This window comes from Zonotrichia albicollis, chromosome 7 (assembly GCF_047830755.1).
Source record: "Zonotrichia albicollis isolate bZonAlb1 chromosome 7, bZonAlb1.hap1, whole genome shotgun sequence".
NCBI classification, from domain to species: domain Eukaryota; kingdom Metazoa; phylum Chordata; class Aves; order Passeriformes; family Passerellidae; genus Zonotrichia; species Zonotrichia albicollis.
Genome location: NC_133825.1, coordinates 43,647,024 through 43,664,628, shown reverse-complemented (window position 1 = coordinate 43,664,628; position 17,605 = coordinate 43,647,024). Strand labels below are relative to the sequence as shown.

Sequence of the window (17,605 nt, the reverse complement as noted above, 5' to 3'; positions counted from 1 at the left end):
GTGTGGGTGCTCCTCTGGGGGACCAGCCCTGGTGGCTTTGTGCCTGTGCCTGATGCTCTGAGCAAGCCCTGCTGCTGCTGGAAGGCATCTCAGTGAGCCTTGGGTGGTCCCTGGTGTTTGTTCCTGAGTCTCTAGTTATCCCACAGTGCAAACAGGCTGCCTCTCTGTAATTGGGCATTGTCCATGTTTTCCTTCCAGCTGTACAACACAGTTTTGAGAGGCAAGCTGAACCCAGAATCAAATATTTGCTTGGGTTTAGGCTTCCAGACATTTAAAATAACAAAACAGCAGCAAAACCAGATAAAAATCAGCTTATTTCAGTTAGTAGCTGGTATTTGGGATCTAAAATCCTATTTCTGCCAGTGTTGGAAAAGATTTGGATCAGTTCATGTGAGAGAAACTGCCTTCAGTATTCAGGTCTTGGGAAGCAAATGGTTTGCCAGCAATGGTTGTACCCTTCCCACTCTCCAAAAGAAAGGTACAGATGCTGAGATGGATGTCAGGATATAGCATGGGGTGGGCTCTTCCTGGGGCTCCTGGGGGCTCCAGGGACAGGCAGGACAGAACCTTTTAGGCTGGGTTCATTCCATCAGCCCAGCTTGGGAGTGGGACATCTCCCTGGGGACAGGATGGGACATCAGCCCGTGGGCAGAGCTGGCTCCATGGGGCCCATGGCTGGGCAGGACAGGAGCATCAGTGACTCAGGGCCTGGGCACTGTCATTGTTTGAGAAGGAGGGTAGCAGCCAAACACAAACCAGCCTTTGCACTGGAAAAATTTAGTGTGGTTGCTGTTTAATAAATACATGGGAAAGTGACCTCTTAAATAAAAATGTCAAAATTTGTAGTTGCTCACAGGTGCTCAACAGTGTGTTTAGATAGCTAAGGGAGGTGTAAGATTTATTAATATTGCACAGCTCTAGTGTTCTTTAATGAAAAAAAGATGGGTCAAAGCTACTTTACTACGTGCAGAGAGAGTAATCTCTCTTTATGGAGTTCCTCTTAGGCTTTTTTCATCCCCCTGCTTGATAGAGTTGCTTATGTGGCCTTTGTCTCATTTTCTCACTGTTTATGAAAGAAAGAGAAAATGAAATGCTTCTGCGACAATGAAGCCATTACTTTGGCCACATACCAGCCCTTGCAACCAACTCTTGCATCCCAGCAGAAGCAGCACCACTCCAGCCATAGGGGAGTGACTCGTAGCCAGAGTAGGACACTGCAGTTGACCCCCACGAAAGAAGAACAAGTATTTTGACTTGTTGTTTTTTTCTGTAATGGTGCCATTTGTCACCATGACACACATTCATTGACTTAGTCTGGCTTTTTTCAGTGTGGGATTTATACCTCTTTTCTGTTTTGAATATTGATGCAGCACTTCCCTTACGTGACTGCACTGCCAAATGGTGTCTAGACGCTCGAGCAGCTCTGACTAATTAGTGTAGTCACCTCAGCCTCTCAGCTCTGGCATTTACCTTCTCTTTATGCTACTGCTATAAATAGGTGCCCAAACACCAGCAGCAGTGCAAGGAGAGGTGGCAGTGAGCATGTCCAGAGCTCACCTGACATCCCTGAGGTGGGCACGGGAGCGCTGGCGCTCTCTGCATTCCTGACAGGGCAGGTGCTTGTAACCATTCACTTGGACATCACAACCTGTGTGTGGGCAGCAGCAGGAACCTGAGTTCAGTGTCTTGCTTGGTGTGAACATCACCAGGAGAGAGGTTTTTCTCCTCAGGGCTCAGCCCTTGTGTACCAACAGTACAGTCAGAGAGAAAAAAAGAAGAGAAATCAACACCTGCCATCCCAGTGAGGTTGGTGCTTCTTGAGGAGGAATCTTGTTGCTTTCTGGTAGGTCATTAATTTGCACCAGATCCAAACTGAAAATTGTAAAAACTTTCTGCAACTTCACAGTTTCTTATCATGCTTTTAAATATTGCACCAATGCTAAAGCTGAATTGACCAGCCTTAAAGAGGGAGAACTGATAAATATCAAAGATAACTTCAGGACATCAAAGAACTTTTGCAGAACCTCGAGAACAAAAAGTAGTGAAAACCTAATCAATGTTGCCTATGCAACGGGTTGTGCTAATATAAAATTAAATTGCTTCAAAAATTATATGCAGATTCAATACAATAGTGCTATTAAAAAAGCTTATTTGTAAGCAAATGTGAAAGTTTTGAATTATCCAGCTGAGTATTTGAAGAGCCACTATCATAAGGAGAGCAAATTAACTTTGCTTCCTTTGTATTTTTAACTGTTACAAATTATTTTACTGGTACTAATACAAAGCATTAGAGAATAGCAGGTTTGGGATTTTTTTCTCTTCTTTTCAGAAAGGCTGTTTGTTGTTTGAGCAGATTTTCTTTGAATTTGCTGATGGGATTATTCTTACTTTTCCAGCTAGTGGTATACAAAATATTTAAAATAAGCTTCCCAGAACATCTTCAGGTTTTCCAGGGGTAAGATAAGACTAATTTAATTTGTGGGGTTTTTGCCCTACAAAGAGATTATTTTTTTGTTTGTTTTTATTTTTTCCTCTTCCTGGGAGGAAGATTTCTGAGCAGTACCCCTTATTTATGCAAGGAGAAGAGAACATATTATAAATGTGGTAGTGGACAATGAGGATTTTGTGGCAGAAAAATAAATTAATAATTTCTTTTAGATGTGGTCCTGCTACATGGTATGAACAATATAAAACTTTCTGTCAGTCTCTCTCCAGCAGTGAGATACATCTGTGTACACTGCACATGTAAAACTGTGCACATTTGAAGGTACATGTGGCAAATTCTGTTTGTTCTCTGGGTAACAAAACTGCTCAGTCATGGGTTAGAAACCCTCAAGTTGCCACCTACAGGTTTCCTCCTGCTGAAGGAGCACTAATTCAACACAGTGCTTATTTTTTGATAGAACTGCTATTATCAGATTGCTCTGATTCTGCATCCCTAAAAGGATTGTCTCTTTTACCCAAACAGTTCTTAAAATTCATGTGCAATACTTTAGGATTAATGGTTCTCATTAGGCTAATTTGTCTCTCTCTCTGGATAAATAGCAGTGCCACTGTTTTGGTGCTCACTGATGAGCACACTTTCATCACTGCCAGTCTGCTGGAAGTGTTTGGGGGTAGATCTTCAGTGGGTGTTAATCAGCAGATCTTCACTGAAAGTATTGCAGTATTTTATGGCAGATGGAGGTCTCTGCTTTTGTTTCTGGCCTTAACTTCATCTCCAGTGCAAATGAATCCACATAAGTATCAGGTGTAGTTAACAGCCCAGGAGAGGGTGAGAGCTTGGGTTGTGTGAAGTTTGGATGATTGGCTAGGGAAGGGTTGTGTGATAATGTCCAGTAGTGCTCAGACCAGAGCTATCTGAACTGTGTTTGACTTATGAAAACTTAAATGTGCAATGTTGTCACATCATTACTTTTTATGACCACAAAAGTTCTTCAGAAATTCACATGGAAATCAAGGTGTATGCAAAAGAGATCAGTAGAGCTATCTTTAGCCTCCTTTTGGGTATACAACAAAGTTCTTTAGGCAGGCTGGGTAGTAAATGACTGGGTTTATTCCATGGTTATCAGTCCTTAAAAACATTTAGAGAAGAGGAATGTATTAAATGATCTCTGGACCAGTGCACCTAATAACCTAAGGGAGAACTGGACATTCAAGAAGGATGAAATGATTGCAAGAAGTGTTTTCAGGATTATCAAGATGCCGATTGTATAATCCATTGCCAAAAAGATTTATTTGTGGTCACATAAATAATGAAATTTAGATCGGAGGAGCTACTTTGTTTTAGAAATACAAGAATACTGTATATGCAGAAGGCTTGCCCTTTCTACCATGGCAGAGGTTTTTCATACTAGATAGATGTAATAGGCTCTATTCTGTTCTAAACCTGACTTCATCCAGGTATTAGTAGAATTAGAAAAATCCTTGGAAACTGTCAACTCTCTTTGTTCCCAATTGATCCAAAAGCTGGATTTGAGCCACTATCTTAATTACTGACTGGGTGAGGAATCACTGCAGTGACAGAGGGTTTCCTTTCCCAGATTTTCTTCATGGGGATGCCATTTATCTCTTTTCATATATTGAGACCCATTTCCTCTCAGCCTGTCTCCTGGCAGGTACAGTATTTATTCACCAGCTAAGTAGAAATTTCATGTAAATTTAGATAAATATATATGTGTGTGTATATATATATGTGTGTGTGTGTATACATATATATACACAAACATATATATATATGAGGGTGTATGTGTGTATGTATATATGAATGTTTGCTAGAGAGGTTGACTTCTTAAAGCTAATAAAGGCAACTGGGTACAAATTTCCATCTCAAGGTTGAGTGGTTAAATAAGGCAAGAGAGGGAGGAAAAAGCTTAGGGTTGACTGTGGCTTGAAGGCAACTATGGACTTGCTGGTGTCAGTACAGTTAGAGAGAGATGGAACTAAAATAAGGCCATGAGAACAGCTCTCATAAATTCAGGTATAGGTTGCATGGAGTTTATTTATAGGATGCTTTCTCAAACTAAGCCTCTGAACCTTTTGATGTTTGCCCATCGTTACTTTCAGGCCAATTAATGATGTGTATCCAGTCCCATTCTGGGGTAGGTAAAACAATAAAGCAAACAAAGATAATTAGTCTCTGGAGCATGTAAACAAATAAAGTAAATCACTTGCAAATCACTTGTTTCTGCTAACTTTTGTGGGGTTGCTGCAAAACTGAAAAAGAGCATTTATATTGCAAATCTGCATAATGCTGGAGCAGTAATGAAAATTCATAGATTGTACTATTCTGATTTTGAGAGGGCTTTGCAAAGATTAAGCATCTTATCCTGAGACATAACTGTGGGTTGTCAGATGCAAAAGAACATTTTTTACCTGTTTCACAGAAGAGAAGATTGAAGTAGGGAGATGATTTTTTTTTCATAGATGAAAGAGTAAATAACACTTTGTGAATAAACAAAAGTCACTACTCCAAGATTATAAGGCTAAGATGGGCAGGGGAGTGACTGTAGGATGCGTGACCTTGACCCACCTCATCAATGCCTTGCAAATTATACAGATCTGAATGGGAGCATTATGTGGCCTTTAAACCACAAATTTAGAAGAGATCCTGTTGCTCCTTTTAATTTCCAACAGGGTAGAGATCAATTGATCATAATACAGCTTCATTCCTGGTCTTAAAGCACCTCCTGCATGGGATCAGTGCTCTCTCCTCCTTGGCCGTGGGCTGGCTGAGGTGAGTGAGGATAAAGTGGCCACTCAGCAGCAGAACTCCATGCAGAACTCACTTTCCTTTCACCTCAGCCCTGGAGCCAGTACTGTGGAGTTTGGATAAATGCAGTTTTTACAAGAACAAACAGATCTCTGTGGCTCTGGGGGTGAGGGGGCTGTGCCAGCTGGTCCTGCCTGCTGCAGGCCAGGCCAGGGCAGGGTGAGCCCACTCTGGAAACATGGAACACCACCAGAGCAGGTCCTGCTTCCAGGCCTGCAGGAAGAGTCTTGCTTGCTCTGGGAGCACAAACATGCAGCTTTGTGTAATCAGTAAAACAGCAGAAACTGTGCTCTGAATAAAAGACTCCAGTTAGAGTTCAGATCCAGGCAAAATGACTCCTCATATGATAAAATCAGTCTTTGTCTTTTTTTCTTGGCATGAAAACGCAGAGCATTTCTTTTAGTCAAGGGCAGGCATTTCCCTGTTGTTCTGTTCCTTTTTTACTGTTTTGTTACGCTTTTTTGTTCTGACTTCAAAAACAGATTCTGGAAAGAGATGTGTCTTAGAAAGAGACTCTCAATAGCTGAAATGTGTCCAATATGCATTTAAGTTAAAGAATATTAAGCCTTGTCCAAAAAACAGAGTGTGTAAAAGGTAAGAATGCCTTCAGGCTTGACTTTTAAAGATACACATTTTTCTTCCCGTTGCAGATCTCGCCTTGCAGATTTCTTCACAAACTGCCAGCCTGAGTCACGCTCTGTTAGTGGCTGTCTGAAGGAGAACTATGCTGACTGCCTGCTCGCTTACTCGGGGCTCATTGGTAAGAGGGCAGGGAAGGGTGGGGGCTTGTTCATGAGTAAAAAACCCCAAACTGCATTTGGAAGGCCTGTGCGAAATAAAAGCTGGAATATAATACTGTATGATATGACACCAGGCCAGTTTCTGCACCTACATGGAGCAGCCCTGCTTTGCCTTACAGAGATTCTTGAGGTAAGCTTGTACATGGCAAGAAAATTAAGGATGGAAGGTAAGGGGAGAAAGGTGCTTGAATTTGAAATAAATGCAAGCTTAAAAGGTAAAGCTTATTTAGAGGGTTGAATGTAGACAGGAGTGAGGAGTAGGAAGTTAACAAGTGGAAGTGCAGCTTGGTTGATATTGCAGCTGTCATCACAAGTTTGGGTAAACACCTTCAAAGAAAGGTACCTGAATCTGAGATATGAAACAATAGATCATTCCAACCTTTTATCAATTCCAGCTGCTATTCTTTACATGATATCCTTCTGTCCACTCTAAGTGTTTTCAGAGATGCTTGTCAGTGAGATGAGCTGAGACCAAATCTGAAATCCTCTTCCCTCCCCAGTGTAGTTATTTTTGTTTGTTGTCACCTTCCTGAGTGTCAGCAAGCACAAGGATGCCTTTATGGAAGCCAGATTCCACATGCCACCCTCAGCATTTGATTCCCGAAAGAAAGAGATCATGTCAAGAAGCTGAATATGTGGTAGAAATATCATAGTTGGGCAATAAATAATAAGTGAATGTCAAAACTCTGAAACAAATAAATTTGAAAAGGCCACCAGATAAAATGTTTTTAAGCTTGCAGCCTGCACCTGCTGCAGTGCAGCAATATCCCCTTCTGTTGGGCATGAAGGTGCCAGCTGAGGCCCTGAAGCTGATCCTGCTGTTAAATAAATGTCTCTGGAGATAAGATCGAAATGAAAATATTTCTAGAATAGGTTGGGTTTGCTGAAAAATGACTGAAAGCTATCTTCAGTGGCTTCTTGTTACCATTCTTATTACTCTAGCAGCTAACAAGTGAGGTAAGCCCATGTGGCAATGGGGAAAATGAGATGTGATGGCTTCAAAGGATATTCTTCTACCACTGAAGAGATTAAGACAGTATGCAAAGGCTATAACATCTGAGCAGTTATGACAGACTGTCATTTGACTCTCAAACAGAGAATTGAATAGCCTTGAAATGTGATCTTGTCAATGAGATTAAGAAGTCTGGCTGCTGGCAAGGAGTAACTGCTACTTACAGATACTTCTGGCTAAGAGCTGCCACGTTCTTGCTGGACCCTGAGAGTTTTGCTGGCAGTTTTGTTGGTTTCATTTTTCAGTTTAATCCCCAAAATGACCCAGTTCCTCTTGTGAGATGTTCTTGTGTTACTGGGGGTGACCATGCTGCAAAACACCATCACACATCAGAAATGTGGAATGGGGGCCTAAGGAGTTCAAATCAAAAGGAGATCTACTTTTCAAAGGGAAAAATGAACATTTTCCTTCCTTCCTGCTACCCCCTGGAAACTTGCAAAAGAGGAGCTGACTGGTATTATGAGAGTTTTTGCTTCTTAGCAGTAATTCTGCTAAATCAAGAAATTACCAAAACGTTTTTTGTGCTGAAGCAGTAAATTCCTGCTTCTGATATCAATCTGCTGTGAAAGTGGAGTAAGGCAGAAATCAGCAGTATAATCTTTCAAATGTCTGATTAATAGATATAGAACACAAGAAGAAGAGTTAGACTGTGGGTAAGAAGATGCTGCAGATCCATTTGTCCATCAGAGCTTCAGGATCTCCATTTAATTAAGATAAACTATTGTTCATTAAAATAAAATATTATTTCATTTAAATGGAGCAAAAATTGCACCTCCACAGAGTTTGATCAGGAAACTGAGGCTTCTCTATGGAAGTTACAGTGAATGTGAATCTTTCCTCAAATACAGGGATGTAAATGAGGTTTGACTTCACTGAAATTAGTGGAATCCAACCTAAAATTAATGATCCTAAATGGAAATAGAGCCAGTCACAGCTTTTGTATGAGGTGCTTTATTAACAAAATGGAGAAGAGTCTGTAGAAGCTGCTTGAATATTTGCATCAGGGTGCTATGTGTATAATTTTAAAGATGTGTGCACTTTACAGGAAGTTGAAAAACTCAATTCATTGCTTTAGGCTCCTTGTTGTAGTATAGGGATAAGTTAATATATGTTTTTATTTATCAGAAAAATATAAAAAATAATCAATGTAAAAGGAGACTGTGATTAGCCACATTTGAGTCAGTGCTTTGGTTACAGCCTGGCTAAGCCATCTGGACCTTCTGTACTCCCATATGAATTAAGATTTGCTCTAAGTGCTAACTTCAAGATCTGCTTTAGCATTTGCTTTCTGACACATTTTCCCTTGCCCTGAGCAAAATCCATCCAAGTTCCCTGTTATTCCCAGGAATTCCATGAGAGTTTGTGTGAATAAGCTGGACTTGGTTTAGGCCAAGGAAACTTCAGCCCCTTGTCCCTTCTCCTGGACTCACCATCCATCTCCTTGCTAATTCACCCTAATTTGAGCAGTGTCTGGGCTGTGTGGAGGCCAACTCTGCTTTTGTCTAAATTGTGGAGGTCTCACTGCTGACCTTTGAGACATCCCAGAGCTGTTTGACACCTAGAGCTCAGAAAACCAAGCATGTCCTATTCGACCATGGTTTCTCTGATCCCTTAGTGTCCATCAGCAGAATTTCCAAGATGCCAGCTAGTGGAGGGGGGAGAAGGGACAGGCACACACGTCACAGGGAAAAAAGAAAATCCACCCCAGGAAAGCAAGCATATAATCTGCTTGGCTTCACATCTGCCCCCAGGTTTAAATGACAGACTGATTTTCTACTAGCTGCTCTTTCAGCCACTCTGTTTTTGCTGGATGCACAGTTTGTGTGCTGTGTACACACTTTCCTTGTCCTGTCTTTCCTGTATTCATCAACCCTAATTGTACCTTGGTATCTGTTACACTTTTAACCCCTGTCTTAACCCATTTTAATTACCTTATTACCTCTCTGTGATAAGAAAGTCTTACCTCAGTGACCTTTTTAATTTCCTCAGTACCTTTTTGTTTTTTCAACCCTTCACTAAGCATTTGCTAATTAGAATTTTTTCAGCCTACTATTTTCTTTCCATTTGCAAAATCCTTTGATTTTCTCTTTCTCACACTTCTTTTCAGATCATGTTGCAAGGCTGAAATAATGTCCTGAACCACCACATGGATGAGGGAGAGACATTTTAATGTGCTTTATTTTAATTTAACATCATCCCTCTTCTTATTTATCTACTGTCCAGTTTTCATTAACAATGCAAATGAAATTTGCCTATTTTACTAAATTCTCTATCTCCACTTAATGAATTTTGAACCATGCTGTTTACTCATGTACCAATCTCATGTAGGATTCAAGCAATTATTAGTGCAACTATCTGTTAAAAGCTGCAGGAAGCCAAAGGTATGGGATTGTAGTCAAATTTAAGAACATCCCAAAACGAGAGAAAAGATGCTTTTTGTGAATCTCACAAAGGGACCACATTCATTTTCCCATCCATTACTGCCTTCCTCAGGCCAGCCCTAGTGCCTGTTATCCTTTGTCTCCCACGTCACATATGAGGCAGTTTGCATGTTGATTTGTTCATTTCCCAGCACTGCCTGGTGACTGAAAGGCTATTAGACATCACTCTGTGATTTGTGCTATTTCTAATGTTCCTTTTTTTAGCTTATGTTTGATAGCCCTTTCCCGTCTGTTACTGTTGGACCCTGGACCTGTGGACCAAATTTTCTCTCCTCGTGTACACTCTGGGTCTCTAACATTTGTCCTTCATCTATTCCATCTTCTTAATGACTACTTTGATGTCAGTTTTGAGGAGATGTGATCACATTTCCTCACAATATATGACCTGTCCTAGGATTGCAAATTATCCAGTGAGGAACATGTTCCCTGAAGCAGCTGGCAGCTGTTCAGGTCTGGAATACCTTCCCCTTTTTATTTAATTTTTCTGTTTTGGTCAGACAAATAAAATAAAGATTGAAACTTCTCAATCCTTAGGACAGTTTGAAATATCTGACCTGCTGGGGTAATGCATTCAGTGACACTACTGGCTTCAGCAAGTGCTCATCATACAGAGGTTCCCTGGTCCAGATGAGTGATGAGCACTTGCTGTACATCTTTCAGGACACAAAATGCCTGCTTTGGTTTCATTTCATTTAATTTAATTTTTGGTTGTATTTCACTGGCATATAAATGGGAGAATATTTACCCAAGAGTTTGTAACAGAGTTAGAATGGCCCTGTGGTTGGAAAGTTGCTGACAATTTTTAGGAAATAACCACTTCTCTGAAGAAGTAGTGAAACAGCAAGATTAATAATAATTTATTACCAGCAAAGAATCTGCTGTACCTTTTCATGCATGCTGATTTTTGCTCTGTTCATCACCCTAACCCACTCTGCTGGCAGGTCCCTCATGAGCATCCTGGGTTAACACTGCTCCAGGATGTGCCAGGGCTCCCCTCAGCATCACAAGCATTCTCCTTGCTCATGCATTTCAAAAATGTTTTTCCAGTCTGGCCGCAGACTCAAGGAGGAAGCACAGGTCTGGTACCATTTTAGCCATTTATTTGCAGTTAGAATTAAAATGAGAAAAAACACAGGTGAGGAAGGAAAATCCTAAAAGATTTTTTAAGTGCAGCTCTAAGGACAGTCCACGTGTGTTTGATTTGGCAGCAGAGCCTTTCAAAGAGGAGTTCACCTTCTCCCAGCCCATCCCTCCCTCCCTCTGCCACGGTTTTCTACCTGTCAGTTCTGCAGATGCAGCTCTCTGTGGGAATCCTTTTTGGAGGGAAGAAATGTATCTTCAGTGTGTGAATCGTGTTACAGCCCCTAAAGTGATTGCATTCAAACAGCAGAGGGTGTGAAATACAGCACAGGGCTGGGTGTCAGAGGCTGAGAGGAGCCAGGAGCTGTCAAATCTGTGGGTCAGGCCCTGCTGTGGGTCTGTGTGGTGAATCCAGCCCCCAATGCATGACTTACCATGGGCTGCTTGCCATCTTAGGGTGGAAGGAATGTTCCAGTGCTGTGAAACCCAGAGCAGCGGGAATGTTTCTCTGTCTGCTCTGGGGTGCCCTGACCCCCAGGGGAGCGCTGACTTTGACCCTCATTCATGGAGAAAGTTTTCTAAACTTCAGTATAGACCAGGATCCACAAAAGTGTGAAATAGATTATAGAGAAGTGTTAGTGTATCACTTGGTGAGAAATTTAGGTTTTGGGATTTTTAGTATGTTGTGGGTGGAAGGGAGATGAAGGGTGCAGGGTGTCTGTCATCCTGGGTTGCTTCTTCATGCTCCTTCCTTCTTCATGGGTTTGGGTGGCATTTTGTAATTGGGCAGAAAAGTCTGCATTGTGGGATGTGTGGGATCAGTTATTGGGTTAAAAGGAAAAATAATCTAGGTGTCAGTTCTTAATTGGATAGTTTAGTCTTAAAAGTCCTTGTAACAAGAGATTGTTGGCCATTTTGTGCCTTCTAAAGAAAAGCTGCTAACTCACAGTAGTGAGACTGTTTTACTGATAACAAATAATAAACATTTGAGTCTGAACATGAACCAGTTCTTAATTGGATAGTTTAGTCTTAAAAGACCTTGGAACAAGAGATTGTTTGGCCATTTTGTGCCTTCTAAAGAAAAGCTGCTAACTCACAGTACTGAGACTGTTTTACTGATAACAAATAATAAACATTTGAGTCTGAACATGACCTACCCTCTCAAGTGCCTTCAGTCCAGACCCAGAGAAACCCTCATCTGGTACCCTGACCCAGTGCAGAGGTTGCTGACAGTGCTGTGCTTCTCTCTGTGCCAGGCACCGTGATGACCCCGAACTACATCGACTCCAGCAGCCTCAGCGTGGCCCCGTGGTGCGACTGCAGCAACAGCGGCAACGATGAGGAGGAGTGCAAGAAATTTCTCAATTTCTTCCAGGACAACACATGCCTTAGTGAGTACAAAATTAAGTGTCTTTCAATGAGTTGCAGAGTGTTTTCTGGAATTCCTTTGCTGCTTAAGCATGTTACGACGCATCGAGGCCGTCACTTTGCGCTTTGTCGAGCGGGGTTTTGATGATACTGAAATATGTTTACACCACAGGTCATATTTGGAACCTAACAGTCAGGCAGCATCTTTACTATGGAATTGCAGCGCCTGAGGGGTTTCTGTATAATTTTAAGAAGTTCATATAAAAAAGACATCTAGTTTAGGATATGAAGGATTTGCCGTGAGTAAGTATAAATTGGATTGTGCTTGCAATTTACAGCCAACTTCATTTTTTTTAGGATATTGGATCTCAGATGCCTGGTTTTAACACAAGCCTGGATAGTAACTATTGTAAAGATTTTGTTAAATTATTGATTTTTTTTTTTTTCTGTCAGAGTGACTTCCAAATTAGGGACTGTTATAAATTTCAGAATGGCTCAGTGGAGTCAATTTTGGCAGGTTCTCTTTTCAAATTTCCTGTCTGCCTGGAGCAGCATAATTGGATGATGTGGAGTGTGCATCAGAGTTTTAATTTCAGATAAACGAGGAGACCAAAAGAGCTTGGCTTCCCTAGCCTAGCAGAACAGAAGTTGAAAGGATACATGATTGTCCTCTGAAACTGCATTAGCAGGGCAAACCCAAGGAGGGGAAGGGATTACTTCACCTGCAGGACAATGTTGGCATAAGATCAAAAAAGGGAGATATTGGCCATAGATATTTGGGCTTGAAATGGGAAAAATTTAACCATCAGACTAAAGTTAAGAAATAGGCTTCCAGAAGGAGTTTTGAGGGTAAAAGTAGTTTTAAAAGTCATATTTCATCAGCTTATGCAAAGAAGCAGATATCATTGCTCCTCTCCAAAACAGTAAATGATCTCAGTGGTGCAGAGTGGCCCACCCAGCCCTACAGACTTGAGCTGATGCTGGGGCAGGGCTCAGTATTTTACTTGAGGGTCTGAAAATTCCCACTGGTAGCTTCTCAAGAGACAGCAGTGCAGTGAAGGCACAGGGAGCTCTGTGCACAGAAACCTGAGTTGCTCTGTGGTACACTATTTATTAAGCTTCGGAAGAACGAATCAATTACTCAAGTTCATTTAACAAAAGAAAAAGAGAAAAGAGTTCAAACTTTATGAGGGGTAAAATTTAACAATATGCCATCAGACCTTCAGGCCTAATGGCAGTTGCCATTTATATCTATTGCAGTAGCTCAGATTTTATTCATTTGTGAATGCATTAATTTCTAGAGTGTTGCAGGTTCCTTTTGGAACATAAAGACAGAGCGATTCCTTGTCCTTTCTTTTGCCATCAGTACAAAAGCATTAATGAAGACAAATCAAAGACATTGGAGGTTACTGGGAGACAAATTATGTCATCCTAGCTGCAAGATAATGTCTTCTTCAGGGTGAAATTAAAGGTGTTTCTGGATTTTCTACAAAGTTTTGTCTTTCACATAGAATAGAAATTTTTAAAAATTCTTATCTTCATTAGTGAGCCTTCCACTGCCTGGAGAATATGTCATTAAAATCCTTCCCACTTCTTTTATACAACGCAATAACTTCTTTTTCCACAGCAGGAAGAAACTAGAAATTTCTTGCTAGTCCGTTTTTCAATATATTTCCCCTTGAAAATGGGAAACAAGCCTGTTATTTGGGGCATTTACAACAATGGTCTAGTTGAAGTTGCTCATTGCAGTGGGGCTGGACTAGAAGACCTTGAAAGGTTTCTTAAACCCAAACAATTCTGTGATTCTGTCATAGAATCATAAAATATTTCAAGTTGGAAGAGAGTCATAAGGATCATCAAGTATGATTGTATGAAACAATTGAAGGCTAATTGTAAATGCTACTTGTTACTTTGAAAACTGGAAGGATTGCAGGTATTTCTGTGGCCATTCTTGCAATAGTGGAAACAAAGAGTTACTGTGATTTTAGGGAATACTGCTTTTTATATTGCCTTATTCATGGAAACACAAGAAAACTTATCATATCCCTCTTCCCACTTTGTCTCCATTAATGCAGCTCATTCTGGTGCTTTTTACAAGTTCTTCTATTTGCATCTTGAAGTTCTGAGAACTAATATCAGAATAAAATACATCTTTTTCAGAAGAAAATTACATGTAAATTATTTTATAAGGCAAGGAATGGCACTGAGAAGAAGTGTTAATAACTTCCACATATTAGTCCCCAGTGAAACTGTTTGATTTCTTGTACAAAGAATTTGAAATAAGAAATCCCCAAATCCTTGTTGAATCCCCAAAGACCTGATTAAGAACTGTTTTTCTATTTGTTTATAAAAAAAAACTCCAACCAATTTACTCTTGCTATAAACACACTCTTTAATCCTGTGAAACTGTGATAAGCTTTTTAACTTTTATATTCTAAAGTTTTAGTTTAACCATGTTTCCCTCACCCAATTATGCAGATTTTGAGTGAAAATGGTAAGGAAAAGATTGCCTTAGTTAAACTATTTTGTAGTTATAGGCATATTAGTTTTACTACAACAAGCTGTAGAAATAAATATTTATCCAGTTCTCTGTTTTTAGTTTGCTCTGTAGCTTCACTTGCCTGAATTAGGACATGACATTCAAACTGTATTTTAAATGTTGAAAGTAAATTTTTGAGTCTTTGGAATGGTAACAAATATGATTATGGTAAATCTTAAAACTTCTGTCAAGAATTACTGGAAACATTACAAAGAAGAGGCTGCACCAAATAATTATGTGACCCCAGATTTTCCATTCGTGTTTCTGATAGGTTCAAAAATAAGACGCATTTCTCAGCATAAAATCGAGTTTCTACAAATACACATTTAAAATGTAATAATAATAATAACAGCAATAAAAACCAACTCAGTTCTGCCTTTTGCCTTTTTTTTTTTTTCCTAGAAATAGAAAATTGCCTGTAATTTATTTTCACAGAAAATGCAATTCAGGCCTTTGGCAATGGCACTGATGTGAATGTCTGGCAGCCAATCTTACCAGTACAGACCACTACAGCCACAACCACGACAGCTTCCAGACTTAGAAACACAGGGTCAGAGACCACCAACAACGAAATACCCTCCCACAATGATTCACCAGCATGTGCAAACCTGCAGGTAAGAGAGTTTTGTAGTTCTTGTTGTGCATAAATAAAGCTTTCCATAGATACCTGTCGAGGAGTCTCGCACTGCCTAACTAGATGCCTGCCTAAACTGGAATATCTGTTTATTCCCATGGTGTAGCTGCAAGCTGCATATGTTGTGAGCTGTCAGACACTCTTATTTTAAATCAGGAACTTGCATGTCTCAAAGTGGACTTCATTGCCTCGCTGTCTCAGAAACAGGGGATGGTATTTAATTTCTTATCACAGGTTTGAATATGAATGTGGCACTCTCCAAATCCTGCCAGGATATGTCAGATTAAATTAATCCCTTGAGTACTCCTAATTCAGAGGGAGCCCTTAATGTGAGCTAGCATGTCCTGCTGCCTTCTTTCTTATGTTATTGGTATTAAACTCAAGAAGGTTTTTTGGCTGAGTAGGTCTGGATATTATAGAACATATGGTGCTGCAACCTACGCGTTGAAGAAGCTGGGCAAAGATAAAACTTTAGAATCAGGCACTCTGCTGAACTGAGGTCGAAGTCATGATGTGATTTTGGCCCATGGCTGCAGTGACTTTCTTTGACACTTAAATTAGGCCATTGATAGTGGATCATTGATCCTGGATTTAGAGGCTCACCACTTGCTGAAGACAGTTTTTGCAGCTCTTTGAAAGATTGAAGGACTTGGGAGAGAGAAGAAGACAGCAGAATCAAGGCAGGAAGAAGTCAGCAGGAAATGTAAAATGAAAACATCCTTAGGCCGGATTGGAATGGGGCTGTAAAAATTTCTGGTGGTTTAAATACAAAATTAGGTCAAGCAGGGATAGATCAGCTTGTCCTGTTTATTTTTGTCTTTACAGAAGGAAAATTGCTATGTGACACAAATATAGGTGTCCAAGCTTAAAGGTCTCAGCTGGTATTAAGATAATTTTTTCTGTATCTCTGGATTTCACTGTTAAAGCATTGATTTTTCACTTCCTATAAAAAAAATCACTTTGTTTTCTGAATATTAAATAGTTCCATGCCCACTGAACCAGAAATATTTTATTTCTGAGAAATATGTTTTGCTTCTTAATTTTTTCCTGCACCGCTCTCTCTCCTTCATCCTTTTCCAGTTCCTGCATCTATTTTGCATTGGAAAATTGTATCTGTAGCAACATGAGGGACATTTTCGGAGTCACAAAGTACAGGAGGTTAATGATAGAGGGTGCTGAGTTTAGGCCCTTCTGTTTTAATTCTTTTTTTTGCATTGATGCATTCACTATTATTTAAGCTTTGTAAGTTATTGATAAAAGAGACAGTTGGAGGCATATATTGCAATTTGCAATAGTCATTTAAACAAATAGGATATGCTGAAAGAAACACAGCCTTTTAAACCTGGAACTTGGAATATCTTGCATTTAGAACAGGACCTTGATGGGATATTGAGTCACTTCATGTTATATTAAAAAGTTGTGTTATGGGAGAGATCACATTTTCCTTCAGTGTTTGTACAGCCCCCTGTAGAGTCTGGCCTCCAGATGCTACCAAAGTACACATAATAAATAAAGAACTGAAGAAATGGCAAGTGATCACAAATCCCATTGGATTCACTTGAATTTGCAAATGTTCATTAGGCCTGAATAGATGTTCTTGTGTGTTGAAAATTACTTAAATTCTTCCCTGTCCTTCCCCCTGTTACTGTGGCATTTTGAAGTCACATCCCACATGAGTTCATCAGCTCTGGTTTAAAGCTGTGCAATAACTTTAAGGGTATCCCCCAATGTACTTGGCACAAGAAATAAAGGTTGGTAGGGAAATTAGGTTCCTTTAAATAAATGATCTCTGGTGTTTGGTAGAAACTGTAGATAAAGTCTGCACTAAAATGTCACTGAAGTTATGTGAACCAAGCAGTTTCATTCCTGTGAAGCACAATATTCTGTGCCTACCACTTCCTTCTGTCAGAACTGAAACACAAAGAACAAAGCTCTAATATTTTAATGCATTTTTCAAAAAGTAACTTAAAAACAGAGCCAAAACAAGCCCACAATTTTTTAGAAAGAAACCTATGTTTTTTGGACAGTATGGTGCCACTTTGCATGTGAGACTTAAACCCTAATGCAAATTTTATAAAAGAACTGGTATTCATATTGCACTTGGAGAAGGGTATTCATTCCAAGCCTCTCCTCCCATGAAAATATGCCTTTGTAGTGTTTTCAAAACATGAACTAGTGCAGCCAAAAGCTTTTTTATGTGCTTAGCAGCTGAGCTGAAAGGTTTCTAAAAGGCAGTATAGCCTGAACGCTGTGAAAAGTCAAATTACAAGCATCAGTCTCAGCACAAAACGACAATGGCAGAGGAGGGCTAAGGAAGTGGTCATTGAGATGCAACAGGGCTGCATATTCTAGTTGGTGGGTTAAAAAATACAGCCAAGGAAGAAAGAGCAGGAAGTGATTGATTAGTATAAATTGCCAGTGAAAGAAATACAGCAAGGGAAGAAAGAGCAGGAAGTGAT

At 40.1% G+C, this 17,605-nt stretch overlaps 1 protein-coding gene across 1 annotated transcript in view; it reads left to right on the top strand.

Annotated features, from left to right (window-relative positions):
- The window catches only part of GFRA1 (GDNF family receptor alpha 1), a 134,075-nt gene that overhangs the window by 95,866 nt on the left and 20,604 nt on the right, over positions 1-17,605 (top strand). Inside the window, exons 5-7 of the mRNA XM_005489829.4 lie at positions 5,923-6,032; positions 11,862-11,996; positions 14,948-15,126. Of these exons, the coding sequence (XP_005489886.1) occupies positions 5,923-6,032; positions 11,862-11,996; positions 14,948-15,126 (424 nt within the window). The remainder of the gene's footprint in view (positions 1-5,922; positions 6,033-11,861; positions 11,997-14,947; positions 15,127-17,605) is intronic.